The sequence below is a fragment of the Eurosta solidaginis genome, chromosome 5 (assembly GCF_040869045.1).
Source record: "Eurosta solidaginis isolate ZX-2024a chromosome 5, ASM4086904v1, whole genome shotgun sequence".
In the NCBI taxonomy this organism is placed as follows: Eukaryota; Metazoa; Arthropoda; class Insecta; order Diptera; family Tephritidae; genus Eurosta; species Eurosta solidaginis.
In genome coordinates this window covers 178,282,881-178,299,427 of record NC_090323.1, presented here as the reverse complement: position 1 = coordinate 178,299,427, position 16,547 = coordinate 178,282,881, and the positions used below count along the sequence as shown (strand labels likewise).

At 36.2% G+C, this 16,547-nt stretch overlaps 1 protein-coding gene across 8 annotated transcripts in view; it reads right to left on the bottom strand.

The window, feature by feature from the left end:
• The window catches only part of Ir64a (Ionotropic receptor 64a), a 685,241-nt gene that overhangs the window by 396,180 nt on the left and 272,514 nt on the right, over positions 1–16,547 (bottom strand). For 6 of the 8 annotated variants that reach the window (XM_067757679.1, XM_067757680.1, XM_067757676.1 and 3 more), the window contains 2 exons: positions 15,819–16,030; positions 11,725–11,977 (listed from right to left, as the gene is read on the bottom strand). In XM_067757679.1, coding sequence (XP_067613780.1) covers positions 11,725–11,977; positions 15,819–16,030 — 465 coding nt within the window. Of the gene's footprint in view, positions 1–7,034; positions 7,173–7,286; positions 7,365–11,724; positions 11,978–15,818; positions 16,031–16,547 lie in introns of those variants that run through there. The other 2 variants (XR_010947661.1, XM_067757682.1) reach the window with 2 other exon arrangements.

Genomic DNA, 16,547 nt, shown 5'->3' with positions numbered 1-16,547 from the left:
ACGATCTTGAAATATCACGTCAATGCTCTCCAAAGGAATACAGAGAAAGTAAAAACTTTTTCCGGAACTACAAAACTATTCCCGAAATCAATTCGAGTATTCTCACAACTAAACTATACTATACGATCTTTACTCGTCATAAAATCTGACTTACCCCAGAATGATGTTGTGTGCACCTCCTACTCTTCCAAAAATGGAGGAGTTGGAAACGCAAATATTCACCCTGTGCAATCACTACACAAAATAGCTTTTCGAAATAAATCAAAATTTTTAAAAACGGTTCAATTACTAGTATTTTAATAAGTGTGTATGGGAAGATAATCTCCAGGATTCAACATCAAATAAAATTTTTAATTTAATACAACAAACTTCATAAATATACTAAAGAAAGTTCAGTGAGCTTACAATTTTCCCACAAACCACATAAAAGATCTGAATGTCTGGAGACAAGAGTAAAACTGCAACGGAATGAAATATAAAACCGCAAACGTATGGTCATGTATGCATGCACCACACACTTTTATGCACACCCACACATAACTGCACACAAAATTTGCCTAAGTGCGAACAAGAACAAGACATCCTCAGATGTTATTTAAACCATATGCGGTCGTATGCGTTGATAGCATAAATGCACAAATAATTTCCATATACAGCAGAGGGTGCAGTAGGAATATTAAAAAAAAGGAAAACTTAACAAACAACAAAGATATCTAGAAAATATAGCAAACAGAAAAATAGCAAGTAAGGAAGGCTAAGTTCGGGTGTAACCGAACATTACATACTCAGTTGAGAGCTATGGAGACAAAATAATGGAAAATCACCATGTAGGAAAATGAACCTCGGGTAACCCTGGAATGTGTTTGTATGACATGCGTATCAAATGGCAGGTATTAAAGAGTATTTTAAGAGGAAGATTGGCCATAGTTCTATAGGTGGACGCCTTTTCGAGATATCGCCATAAAGGTGGACCAGGGGTGACTCTGGAATTTATTTGTACGATATGGGTATCAAATGAAAGGTGTTAATGAGTATTTTAAAAGGGAGTGGGCCTTAGTTTTATAGGTGGACGCCTTTCCGGGATATCGTTATAAAGGTGGACCAGGGGTGACTCTAGAATGCGTTTGTACAATAAGGGTATCAAGCGAAAGGTGCTAATGAGTGTTTTAAAAGAGAGTGCGCCTTAGTTCTATGGGTTGACGCCTTTTCGAGATATCGCCATAAAGGTGGACCAGGAGTGACTCTAGAATTTGTTTGTACGATATGGGTATCAAATGAAAGGTGTTAATGAGTATTTTAAAAGGGAGTTGGCCTTAGTTCTATAGGTGGACGCCTTTTCGGGATATCTTTATAAAGGTGGACCAGGGTGACTCTAGAACTAGTTTGTGCGTTATAGGTACCAAATAAAAGGTGTTAATGAGTATTTTAAAAGGGAGTGGGCCTTAGTTCTATGCGTGGACGCTTTTTCGAGATATCGCCATAAAGGTGGACCAGGGGTGACTTTAGAATTTTTTTACGATATGGGTATCAAATGAAAGGTTTTAACGAGTATTTTAAAAGGGAGTGGGCCTTAATTCTATAGGTGGACGCCTTTTCAGGATATCGTTATAAAGGTGGACCAGGGTTGACTCTAGAATGCGTTTGTACATTATGGGTATCAAACGAAAGATGATAATGAGTATTTTTAAAGAGAGTGGGCCTTTTCGATATATTGCCATAAAGGTGGATCAGGGGTGACTCTATAATGTGTTTGTACAATATGGGTGTCAAATTAAAGGTATTAATAAGAATTTTAAAAGGGAGTGTTGGTAGTTGTATATGTGAAGGCGTTTTCGAGATATCGACCAAAATGTGGACCAGGGTGACTCAGAACATCATCTGTCGGGTACCGCTAATATTTATATATGTAATACCACGAACAGTATTCCTGCCATGATTCCAAAGGCTTTTGATTTCGCCCTGCAGAACTTTTTCATTTTCTTTTACTTAATATGGTAGGTGTCACACTTATTTTACAAACTTTTTTTCTAAAGTTATATTTTGCGTCAATAAACCAATCCAGTTACCATGTTTCAACCCTTTTTCGTAGTTGGTGTAGAATTATGGCACTTTTTTCATTATTCGTAATTTTCGATATCGAAAGAGTGGGCGTGGTCATAGTCAGATTTCGGCCATTTTTTATACCAACAGAAAGTGAGTTCAGATAATTATGTGAATTGAGTTTAGTAAAGATATATCGATTTTTGCTCAAGTTATCGTGTTAATGGCCGAGCGGAAGGCCAGACGGTCGACTGTGTATAAAAATTGGGCGTGGCTTCAACCGATTTCGCCCTTTTTCACAGAAAACAGTTATCTACCTAAAATCTAAGCCGCTACCAAATTTCGCAAGGTAAAATTTTTGTTCGACTTATGGCATTAAATGTATCCTAGACAAATCAAATGAAAAAGGGCGGAGCCACGCCCATTTTGAAATTTTCTTTTATTTTTGTATTTTGTTGCACCATATCGTTACTGGAGTTGAATGTTGACATAATTTACTTATATACTGTAAAGATATTAAATTTTTTGTAAAAATTTCAATTAAAAAAAATTTTTTTTTTAAAGTGGGCGTGGTCGTTCTCCGATTTTGCTAATTTTTATTAAGCATACATACAGTAATAGGAGTAACGTTCCTGCCAAATTTCATCATGATATCTTCAACGACTGCCAAATTACAGCTTGCAAAACTTCTAAATTACATTCTTTTAAAAGTGGGCGGTGCCACTCCCGTTGTCCAAAATTTTACTTATTTTCTATTCTGCGTCATAAGTTCAACGCACCTACCAAGTTTTATCGCTTTATCCCTCTTTGGTAATGAATTATCGCAATTTTTCGATTTTTCGAAATTTTCGATTTCGAAAAAGTGGGCGTAGTTATAGTCCGATATCGTTCATTTTAAATAGCAATCTGATATGAGCGCCCAGGAATCTATATACAAAATTTCGTCAAGATATCTCAAAATTTACTCAAGTTATCGTGTTAACGGACAGACGGACGGACGGACATGGCTTAATCAAATTTTTTATACTCAGTTGAGCAGAGCTCACAGAGTATATTAAGTTTGATTGGATAACGGTTGGTTGTACATATATAAAGGAATCGAGATAGATATAGACTTCCATAAATCAAAATAATCAGGATCGAAAAAAAATTTGATTGAGCCATGTCCGTCCGTCCGTCCGTCCGTCCGTTAACACGATAACTTGAGTAAATTTTGAGGTAACTTGATGAAATTTGGTACGTAGGTTCCTGAGCACTCATCTCAGATCGCTATTTAAAATGAACGATATCGGACTATAACCACGCCCACTTTTTCGATATCGAAAATTTCGTAAAACCGAAAAAGTGCGATAATTCATTACCAAAGACAGATAAAGCGACGAAACTTGGCAGATGAGTTGAATTTATGACGCAGAATAGAAAATTAGTAAAATTTTGGACAATGGGCGTGGCACCGCCCACTTTTAAAAGAAGGTAATTTATAATTTTTGCAAGCTGTAATTTGTCATTCGTTGAAGATATCATGATGAAATTTGGCAGGGACGTTACTCCTATTACTATATGTACGCCTAATACAAATTATCAAAATCGGAGGAGGTCCACGCCCACTTTTAAAAAAAAATTTTTTTTAAAGTAAAATTTTAACAAAAAATTTAATATCTTTACAGTATATAAGTAAATTATGTCAACATTCAACTCCAGCAATGACATGGTGCAACAAAATACAAAAATAAAAGAAAATTTCAAAAAGGGCGTGGCTCCGCCCTTTTTCATTTAACTTGTCTAGGATACTTTTAACGCCACAAGTCGAACAAAAATTAACCAATCCTTTTGAAATTTGGTAGGGGCATAGATTTTATGGTGTTAACTGTTTTCTGTGAAAACGGGCGAAATCGGTTGATGCCACGCCCAGTTTTTATACACAGTCGTCCGTCTGACCTTCCGCATGGCCGTTAACACGATAACTTGAGTAAATTTTGAGGTAACTTGATGAAATTTTGTATGTAGGTTCCTGAGCACTCATCTTAGATCACTATTTAAAATGAACAATATCGGACTATAACCACGCCCACTTTTTCGATATCGAAAATTTCGTAAAACCGAAAAAGTGCGATAATTCATTACCAAAGACAGATAAAGAGACGAAACTTGGTAGATGAGTTGAATTTATGACGCAGAATAGAAAGTTAGAAAATTTTTGACAATGGGCGTGGCACCGCCCACTTTTAAAAGAAGGTAATTTAAAATTTTGCAAGCTGTAATTTGTCAGTCGTTGAAGATATCATGATGAAATTTGGCAGGGACGTTACCCCTATTACTATATGTACGCCTAATAAAAATTAGCAAAATCGGAGAAGGACCACGCCCACTTTAAAAAATAATTTTTTTAAAGTAAAATTTTAACAAAAAATTTAATATCTTTACAGTATATAAGTAAATTATGTCAACATTCAACTCCAGTAATGACATGGTGCGACAAAATACAAAAATAAAAGAAAATTTCAAAATGGGCGTGGCTCCGCCCTTTTTCATTTAATTTGTCTAGGATACTTTTAACGCCATAAGTCGAACAAAAATTAACCAATCCTTTTGAAATTTGGTAGGGCCATAGATGTTAACTGTTTTCTGTGAAAACGGGCGAAATCCGTTTATGCCACGCCCAGTTTTTATACACAGTCGTTCGACTGGTCTTCCGCATGGCCGTTAACATGATAACTTGAGCAAAAATCGACATATCTTTAATGAACTTAGTTCACGTACTAACTTGAACTCACTTTATTTTGGTATGAAAAATGAACGAAATCCGACAATGACCACGCCCACTTTTTCGATATCGAAAATTACGAAAAATGAAAAAAATGCCATAATTCTATACCAAATACGAAAAAAGGGATGAAACATGGTGAGGTAATTGGATTGGTTTATTGAAACGAAATATAACTTTAGAAAAAACTTTATAAAATGGTTGTGACACCTACCATATTAAGTAGAAGAAAATGAAAAAGTTCCGCAGGGCGAAATAAAAAACCGTTGAAATCTTGGCAGGTATTACATATATAAATAAATTAGCGGTATCCAACAGATGAGGTTCTGTGTCACCCTGGTCCACATTTTGGTCGCGATCTGGAAAACGCCTTCACATATACAACTACCACCACTCCCTTTTAAAACTCTCATTAATACCTTTAATTTGATAGCCATATCGTACAAACACATTCTAGAGTCACCCTGGTCCACCTTTATTATGGCGATATTTCGAAACGGCGTCCACCTATAGAACTAAGGACCACTCCCTTTTAAAATACTCATTAACACCTTTCTTTTGATACCCATATTGTACAAACAAATTCTAGGGTCGCCCCTGGTCCACCCATATGGCGATATCTCGAAACGGCGTCCACCTATGGAACTAAGGATTACTCCCTTTTAAAATACTCATTAACACCTTTCTTTTGATACCCATATTGTACAAACAAATTCTAGGGTCACCCCTGGTCCACCTTTATGGCGGTATCTCGAAACGGCGTCCACCTATGGAACTAAGGATTACTCCCTTTTAAAATACTCATTAACACCTTTCTTTTGATACCCATATTGTACAAACAAATTCTAGGGTCACCCCTGGTCCACCTTTATGGCGGTATCTCGAAACGGCGTCCACCTATGGAACTAAGGATTACTCCCTTTTAAAATACTCTTTAACACCTTTCATTTGATACCCATATCGTACAAACGCATTCTAGAGTCACCCCTGGTCCACCTTTATGGCGATATCTCGAAAAGGCGACCACCTATACAACAACCACCACTCCCTTCTAAAACCCTCATTAATACCTTTAATTTGATACCCATATCGTACAAACAAATTCTAGGTCACCCCTGGTCCACCTTTATGGCGATATCTCGAAACGGTGTCCACCTCTGGAACTAAGCATCACTCCCTTTTAAAATACTCATTAACACCTTTCTTTTGATACCCATATTGTACAAACAAATTCTAGGGTCACCCCTGGTCCACCTTTATGGCGATATCTCGAAACGGCGTCCACCTATGGAACTAAGCATCACTCCCTTTTAAAATACTCATTAACACCTTTCTTTTGATACCCATATCGTACAAACAAATTCTAGGGTCACCCCTGGTCCACCTTTATGGCGATATCTCGAAACGGTGTCCACCTCTGGAACTAAGCATCACTCCCTTTTAAAATACTCATTAACACCTTTCTTTTGATACCCATATTGTACAAACAAATTCTAGGGTCACACCTGGTCCACCTTTATGGCGATATCTCGAAACGGCGTCCACCTGTGGAACTAAGCATCACTCCCTTTTAAAATACTCATTAACACCTTTCTTTTTATACCAATATTGTACAAACAAATTCTAGGGTCACCCCTGGTCCACCTTTATGGCGGTATCTCGAAACGGCGTCCACCTATGGAACTAAGGATTACTCCCTTTTAAAATACTTATTAACACCTTTCATTTGATACCCATATCGTACAAACGCATTCTAGAGTCAACCTGATCCACCTTTATGGCTATATCCCTAAATGGCGTCCACCTATAGATCTATGGCCCACTCCCTCATAAAATACTCTTTAATGCCTTTCATTTGATACACATGTCATACAAACACATTCCAGGGTTTCCCTCGGTTCATTTTCCTACATGGTTATTTTCCCTTGTGTTGTCACCATAGCTCTCAACTGAGTATGTAATGTTCGGTTACACCCGAACTTAACCTTCCTTACTTGTTTTCGATACTGATGATTTTGATATATGGAAGTCTATATCTATCTCGATTCCTTTATACCTGTACAACCAACCGTTATCCAACCAAAGTTAATATACTCTGTGAGCTCTGCTCAACTGAGTATAAAAATGAATAGAAAAAGCGCGAAAGCGTTAAGAATTATTCTTGCATTTTTCGGTTTGTGGTTTCTGGTTTCCTGTTTCGATTACAACACTGCAGAAGTAGTAATAGCAACAACAATAGTAACAAAATATATTATATGTAGTGACAACAACAACAATCATGATGCTTATAATAACATCTCACTTCCGTTTTGGAGCCAATTTGTTGGTTTTGTTCGTAATTGTAGTTTAAAAGCCCTGCAGTTAAATTCTGAAAGGGTAAATAGATATCTCCTTACATTTGTGTGATAAATAAATAAAAACAAAAAAACAACAGCAACAACAGTGCATGCCCACATATATTAAATTGTACGACTACACATACCGTTCGGCTACTTTGCCAACAAAAAAAGAAGATATTTGTACAGCTCGTTTTGTGGTTCCTAAAATTGCAATGTGAGCTCTGTGAAAATATTTTACATTGAAAGTCAAATATGAGCTGTACGTATAAAATTTGTAGACATTAGCATAGATAAACATCGCTATATTTGTAAAGCGTGAACAGAAGAATAGCAGTGGCAGTTTTTATCAAGCTTCGTAAAATAAATTCTTTCTTTTTTTTTCAATATTTTAGGAACAAATTTTTATAAATTTTGTGGCCTCAACTATTCAAAACCATGATGCAATTACAAGGTGACTGACGTTGGCAGCTTCTCTTTCTAATCCGCCATCTTGACCTCCCACTCTGAAACTCAATTTGCCTCTTTGCGAAACTGCTTCTTCATTCAGAGGAAAAATTGTAGTAAAAACCATTCAAATCAATTTTTCTGGAAAAGTATGCAACGACATCACTTTTTTCTCCAATTCTATTTTGAGTTGACTTTTCTATAACTCAAATGCGTAAAAAATCTTATATTAAACGAAATTGTTTGAATTTTAATATTTCTGTCGAAAATAATGGGAAGATGTTTTTTAATAATAATTCTAATACATGTTTTAACTATTTTATGTTTCTGCTTAACTGCTGTTTCAGGATGCACGTTTTGCAGCTCAATAGCAAGGGCTGACTTTGGCTATGACGAGATAATGACCCGTTTTGATATTGATCCTCGAATCCTGCGCATATCAAAAAGAATTAAAGCATGTGCCTTCCGCGTGTCCCGACATGGTCGATCTGGCTGCGTTGTTTTATATGTCTGATGTTTGGCAGCGTAGATGAACACAACATTGAAGAACAATGTATACATTTCACCTCATTATAGCGAAACATTCAAATAGAGCCATGAATCCAACTATCTGCACCCGAACAATTTCCTTAATGCACACTGCAATAAACATCGCATGATGCTGCTTCCATCGCATCCTTCAATAATTCTCTAATTCAATACAAATGTGTTTTTATGTAATAGTTGCCTATGCACCTCAAAACTCGCTCTGCAGGAAAAAGTGTTAAAGCTCATACAGGTCATAACTATACCTCTTTCGATGTTGCTGTAGCGATAAGGACACTCCTCGAAGGCCTTGGGGAGTGTTATCGAGTTGATGGTCCTTTGCCGGTTGCAGATCCGGTACGTTCCGGTACCACCTCTGGAACGATTTGTTATGGCCACATGGGACCTTCTAGGCCATTCCGCCCTCCCACCCCCTAGATCTATGTGGAGTTCGGGGTCGCCAGAGCCTCGGCTGTTAATGAAACAGGATTCGATGTATAGGTGAGGTTGACAGTTGGGTTTGGAGAAGCTATATATTACTCTGGCAACCCCTGGAAAGGGTTGCGGTACACAACCCTTCAATCTATTTGGTATTTTAGTCGCATCATACGACAGGCATACCTACCGCGGATATATTCTAACCCCCTAACCCGCTGGATTATCCTTCGATACTCGCCGTCGGCATCACGTGCTTGACCATAAATCTTCGGGAAAACTTCTCTCAACACTCCAAGAGCCATCTTCTCTCGACTCCGTCAATGATTCCCGAGCCATAGAGCACGACAGGCATGGTGAGTGACTTCTACAGAGTGATTTTTGTTCGTCGGGATGGGTCTCTACTTTTCAATTGCCTACTCAGTTCAAAATAGCACTTGTTTGCCTAAGGCATTTTCCGATTAATTTCTAATCTGACATTGTTTTTTCTGTTAATGCTGGTTTAATATAGACGAAATCCTTTACAGTGTCGAAATTATACCCGTCAACAGTGACGTGGCTGTCAAGGTGCAAATGGGCCGATTATTTCTTGGGTGACAGCAAGTACTTCGTATTGTCTTCATTTACCACGAGAACCAATCCGTTAAGTAAAAAAAGAAAAAAAATTGTTTCTAAAGTACTTTGAGCTGGCTTCCACAATTTCGTTATGGTAAACAAGTATATATATGGCGGCAATCGCAGTGACCTATATTCACTTTTTATTTTTATAAACAAAATAGCAGACCCGGCAGACGTTGTTCCGCCCTAAATTTGGTGTACCTGCATACATTTTAATAAGCTTTTTCCATCTAACTCTTCCCTCGCCCCTCTACACTTTTTCCTAATCTTTGTATTCGCTCCTCCCTCCGTATTTTTCGCTTCATCTATCTCCATTTGCGTCTCATTCTATCTCTTTCTCTGTCTCCTCCTCTCTTTTTTCCTCTCTCAAGTTTTTCTCATTCTTCTTCATATCTTATTGCCAGTCCCAGAGGATGTATTTTGTTCCAGTCCCATTCCGAGTCTCAGTCCCACTCCGACTCTCAGTCTCAGTCCCAGTCCTAATCCCAGTCGCAGTCCGTCTCTGGTCTACCTCCCGGAAAAAAGCATCGTAAATACTAATATAGGCAAATTTATATACCAAATTTCAGGCAAATCGAATAGGACGTATGTAAATAGGTATGTGGGTATTATTAATTCATGTTTTTATTTCAGCTTCGCTTGCATATTTATCAGTTTTTCTAGGTTGATGCGACTAAATTGAATATCACAATGAAAATTACTTTAAAGCTCTCAGCAACAGTTTTCATTTGATATCCACAATACACACACATCCTAGGGTTATCCGGGTCCATGTTTTGGCCTATATTTCGAGACCCTAGTCACCCAGCGGTGTAAAACTTACTCTGTACTAAAGCACACATCAACAGCTTCAATTTGATACCCATAATGTAAAAACACTATCTTGGCGTTCCCGGGTCCACGTTTTGGCCTATATCTCCAGACCATGTGCGTCGATCCTGAATTTTCTTTGCTATAAACCTCACGGAGCCCGAGACCCTTCCAACGAATGCAAATCTGCCGTGGAAATCTGCTCGTGCGTTCTGGAGTTATAGCGTCAGGAAGGAAAATCCGACTTATTTTTATATTATAGATTATTAATTATTATTAGATTTGCTATATGAAAGTACTCGATTTAATACTGTTTCACAAAGCGGCCTCTTCTGTTCTTCCCCTTTCTCTCCTCATTCGTATTAATTCGGTGCTTTCAAAATGAGCTGTCACTATATAGACCACCTTGTCGTTATTGCATCATGATTCAAAACAATCTCGAAAACTTTTTCGAAAAAATTCCACAATTTTTGAAAATCTCGACAATTTCATTTGTAATTCTCCATTTTATTTTGCTTTGTTGTCAAATCAATTTCAGTCAAGTTCAATTTATAGATACGTAAATTATTTTCACTGATTTAATTTTTTTTTTGTTTTTTTTTTTTTGAAAGGCGTTTTATATTTTAATCCTAATTTGTTTTCTTATACGGAAGAACATCTAATACAACTCATAAATGTTATACTCCTATATTGCTAATAGAAAATGCTCGCAATGTGTTTTGAATTCGAAATCAAAATAAAGCAGCCTATAAAATGTTTGTGATTGTAGCAGCATAAGTGTGACAAGAAAGCATTTAAATTCAGGTACATTCGATTATTAAATACAAAAACAAAAACGTTTAAACCGAAATATATTTATTGGCACTCTGATATTTGGGAATGTACTTAGCCTTTTGTAGCAATACAGGAGTATTACATATATGAATACATCCTTTGGAAAAAAATTATCAAAAATCAATTCAACTTTTTAAAGACCCGCAATTTGTACTTCGTTTGGCTGAAGCTAATTATTTGGAAATTTTGAGGTTTTTTTGCAAATAATTTCGTGATTATTTTCTGGATCATTTCATAACCAATTTTAACTGTTTTCGTAATCATTTTAAGACTATTTTCAGAACCGTTTCTAAATTGTATTCGAGATGATTCTCGACATTTTCGGGATCGTTTTCAGAATTATTTCGAATTATTTTTGAATTATTTCCGGACTAATTCTGAATAAAGTTTGGGATTTTATGGATTATTTTGGGACAATTTCTGTGTCATTCTGGCTCGCCTTTCGAAAATATTTCGGAACTAGTTCTGGATTATTTATAATTAGAAGTAGTCCGTTTTGGAATCATTTCGGCTTATTTTCTGGATATGCTCTTTAATGTCTGCTGATCATTTTAGAGCGATTTCCGGGATATTTTCAATACTATTTGGATATAACTTTGGTATTGTTTCATATGGTATGATGTAGTCTTTGAGCTAATTCGGGATACAATCCTGAACTTATGAGAACCCTTTCAACGTTTTTTCGAAAACGCTTTCGAGGTTGGTTTGCATTGTTTCAGTTGGAAAGTTTACAGATAAAATAAAAGATAGCCTTCGAATATATTTTAGGCCGTGCTTATATAGTAATTGAAGTTTTTTATTGAAAAATCAAAAATAAAAAAGTAATGCATTAATTGAGAAAATTTCCTAAAAATGTCACTGCTATTTTCGTGCTTACAGCTGTAAATATATTAGTTTCATATACATATTACTCACTTCCTTGTCGTATTTTCTTTACACCATATTCAGGATCATACCAATTCGATGCTTCGTTCGTCTTCGCATGCGCACCATTCTCATGACTATGTAACATATTTCTGTACTTTTTAGCTTTTTTCGCATCTGTCATTACACTTTTGGGTTGTACCGTGACGTTTTCTATAGTTTCCTCACTATGTACATCACAACTTTTTGGCATGCTGATTACCTTTTTCGCGTATAGTTCGATAGCAAGGGGGTCTTTAGTATGCTGAAAGATAAACGAGGCCATACTATAAATTTTCTAAAGTAGAGTCGTTAAATTACAAACAAATTTTTATTTTTGAATATTTGATTAAATTCTGCATCATAAGCAGCTGAGTCCATTCCAATATAACAAAAGCTATTAAACAAAAATGACGTTTTTTTTTTAAATAAAGCAGTTTTTGTGTTTGTTCGCTATGAACCCAACGTTCAAAAACGCGTTTAGCGATAGCTAAACACATCTCTTTCATCAAATGGTGAAAAAGGTCAACAATCAATAGCATATATATTAGGCCAGGTCGATTTGTGGGGAGGTAAAAAAATCGCCCATTGCTCTGTGAAAATCATATTCTATGGATCAAAATAAGAAACTTTGCCGAAGGAACCATACCTCTAAAACGAATTCTGATGTCCCCCCCTTTGGGTCGTAGGGGCAAATTTTGAAAAATCCAACTTTGAAATGCCTATGTTTTTTCTTTTTGGAGTTTATTTTTCTCTTTAGAAATTTATTTAGTCAGAACATATGTAAATGAAAAAATTTATTTAACTTAGTAATAGAAAAGAAATTAAAAAAAATTATTAGAAATTAGCGTTTTTACAACCCTTTTAAAACCAAGACATCACTGTGACACAATTGCAGATCGTAAAATTGCTTGTGTTGTTTTTTTTAAGCCACCACAAAACGCAGCAGGTAGAATTGACATTGCCCTTACCCAAAAGTTCGACCCAAAGGGGAGGACATCAGATTTCATTTTAGAGGTATGGTTCCTTCGGCAAAGTTTCTTATTTTGATCCCTAGAATACGATTTTCACAGAGCAATGAGTGATTTTTAAATCGACCCGCCCCAATATATATCAATATCACAGAGTGGTCCAACACGGATTGTGTTGGCGCTGTGGTATTTTATTGAACAGCCAATAATCGCGCTCTGCATTCATCGCACAAGCGTTGCTAGTATCTCCAAAGCAGAGCTGTTAGGAATGTGGATGGTATGTTGCTCCATTATAGAGAGTTCTTTGATTGGCCATGAGCTATGCGAATACTCTGACTTTAGATCTTATAAAGCGGTCAGCAACTGTAAGACGACTATGCTACTTATTTAAGTACCTTGATAACTGTTATATTGACGGCAAAAAAAAAAGCGGAACGGTATATCGTTACACACCACTGACGCAGAAGTGGTTCTTAGCAATAGTAACAGACAATAAATATGTATATAAAAACCGGTATTCGAAATTCGTTCTCAAAGGAACCGCTATGATCCCCTAACAAACCTTGCTTTACCAACGGAAAAGAAAAAGGAATTTAAGACGTCGGTCTCGGAAAGCGATATTTTCAATTTCAGCCTCAATTATAGCACATTGGTAATTTGGCTTGCGCTGGAAAAAGATTGATATTCTTTTCAGCGGGTGTAGGAGGTTAAGGGGTTTATCATATTCCCATTTGAGGCATGCCTGTCGTAAGAAGCGACAAAAATCCTCAGATGTAGAAGGTTCGACATGGCCATATCCCTACAGAAATTGTCGGGCTGGTGCCTTATTAATGCTTATTTCTTAAACGTGCCAGATCAATTTCCGATAAAGGACCATCTCATAGGTAAAACTCCACAAACTTTCGAGGACTGCTTTTATAGCTACTGGAAGAAGAATAGATGTGTATAGAAATTGAAGACAATGCAGGAAAAGTCACCAGAAGCAGTACTTGGTCCCGGCTTCTTCAACCAAGATAATACAGCAAATTAAGGGAAGGCGTATTTTCAATTTTTATCGATGTTTTAAAGACGAGTTATCGTTCTGTTATCAACGAGATATGGACGAGTTATCGATTTTTATAGAAGTGGTATATTTTTAACATCGGCGTATTCCCGGTTTACTATAGCAAAGTTATCGATCATTTATCACAAATTTACGGTTATCTTGAAGAACGTTATCAACTTGTTATCAAAACCACATTGATTTGTTATGTAAAAACTATCGATATGTTATCGATTTATTTTCGAAAAGTGTTTGCTGATTATTCAAAATTTATCGGTATATGTTAATAAATTTATCAATCTTCTATTAGAAAGTTATAGATTCGTCATTGAAAAATTATAGACTTGATATCGAAAGGTTATCAATTTTTTATCGGTTTTCTACCAATTTGTTGTGGGCCTTTTTATCAACGAGTCAAAGGTTTATAATGAAGCAAATAACAAAGTACCATTTCATCGGTAATGCTCCCAAAACCTTCGGGGACTGATTTTATAGCTACTAGAAGAAGAAAATATAGGTGTAGGGACTGGATCAAAGGGGATCGCACAAAAGATCACGACAAGCGTTGCTTGGGTCTGGCCTCTGCGGCCAAAATTACACAACAAATAAAGGAAAGGCACCTTATCAATTTTTTATCGAAGTCTTAACTACGAGTTATCAGTTTGTTATCGAAGAGAGGAAGACGAATTATCGATTTTTTATAGAAATGTTATGTTCTTCCTATCGGCAAGTTCCTCGTTTATTATCCAAAAGTTGTCGATTTATTATCGAAAAGTTAATGAAAACTTTTCAAAATATTATCGATTCGCAAAAAAACTTTATCAATTTTTTATCGAAGAAATATCGATTTTTAAAAAAAAAACTATCGATATGTTGTTGATTTGTTTTCAAAATGTTATTAATTATTTATCAAAAAGATATAGATTTATTATAAAAAAGCTATCGATATTTTATCAGAAAGTTATCGATTTGTTGTTCAAAAGTGAGCGACTATTTATTGAAAAGCTATTAACTTGATATCGAAGAGTTATCGATTTCTTATCGGAGTGCTAGCAATATGTTATAATTGCCAACTCATAGGCTTGTAACGAAACAGATATCGACACCACTTAACTTTGAAATAGAGCACGCAGCTGTATTCCGTCCGTCAACAGCATATAACAATAAGAAGCCAATAAGAAACCGATAGCTCGGAGATAATAATTCACTATCGATAATACACCCAGCCTAAGGGATTAGTTTTCAATATCTGATAAAGTTACGTCTGTTGTGGTTTAATCCAAGCCATGGGCGAGCTCTAGTTAGAGATGGAGTCATATTGTTTTTTGTCAGATGGCTTGTAGGTTTGTTTATTCCTTTCACATAAGACTGAGCAGTACCATTTCCGACAACCTCAGCTACTAGTTCAAATGTTACAAATTTACAGTGAAACAATTTTTCAGTAAAGAAATTGACATTAGTTTTCTAGAGATGCTTTTACACAATGTTAGGCCTCTGCCAGTCAAATCGCAGAAACTAGTTTCATCGCATTGTGAAAGATCTCGAAAGGAACTCGAACCTTCGTCGATAAATTGAAATCTTTACATTTGGAAAAAATATTGTGGGGTTCTGAAAAATTCGAGTTACCCAGCAGCGCACTATCATAATTATGAAATAATGGATAACACAGGAGGAGCACCTCTGTATTACCTGAAAACCCAGATTTGTCGACAAACTTTAAATGCTTTCGTAAAAATTCCTTCCCAGAGTTCTACTACCTCGTTACAGAGACCACTTACTAACCATCAGCATGGTATTCAGACCACACACTCTATTATAGTATCTTACCTACCTAGAGTGTAGTATCTTATCATAAGTACCTATCATCATATAGAGGTCAAAGACATACTTTTGAACGTTCTTCCACTTTACCAAATAGCCTTACCGCCTATGCGTGAACTAAGGATTTGGTAGTACAAGCTATTACCGTGTAACTTCATATTTGCTTGTACACAAAACAAATAATAGCTTAGGTGCAGTAACAAAGCTTCACTGCTGCTTGTGACTCTTCTCCCTCTGTATCTCTTCTCTATAAGCTCTCTTCCTTTACTTACCAAAAAGTAATCACGATTATATGGTATATCCTCTATGCCAACTTCCAATGAATTGTGTATTAAATCACGCAATGTACGAATAATTTTTGGTTTCTCCATTTGTAAGGTACCAACAATACTGGCGCAATAAAATTGATAGATGGCAAAGGCGCAAAGTAGACTGGTGATAACGATGCAGCGACCCGAAAAGAAATTCGTCGAAAATGTTAAACCTACATAGAGTGGATGATGTGTTAAAACGCGTACTCAAAGAATAAAGATAAATCGTATGAATGAGAAAAAGAAATGAGCGGATTAAAATGTGCAGCATTCAATATCAATACAGCACATACATACATATGTACATACATAGATGGAATGTAATTAGAAATGTTAAGGAAAAAAAGTTAAAAAGCTGTCCAAACAAGTTCATTCGAAATTCTGTGAGATGTTTTATGCATCACTGAAAAGGAGAAAAGTTTGCTTCTGAGAAATGTTATATAACAAATGCATGTCAGTGATGATAATTACGAATTTGTATTAAGGCTGGGTGCGAGTTCGCCTAAATTTTAGGTACCTAAACTAATATTCCACTGGAACTTTCCAGCACTGCAATAATTTAGGAAAAAGCTGTCAAAACTGTGCGAGTTGATTTGATAACCTAAATTTTTTTCATGCTTAAAAAGAACAGAGGTCAATTAGGGTCCGCGGTAAGTACCTATCCCAAGATAGCAGTTCAAGAAAATGCAG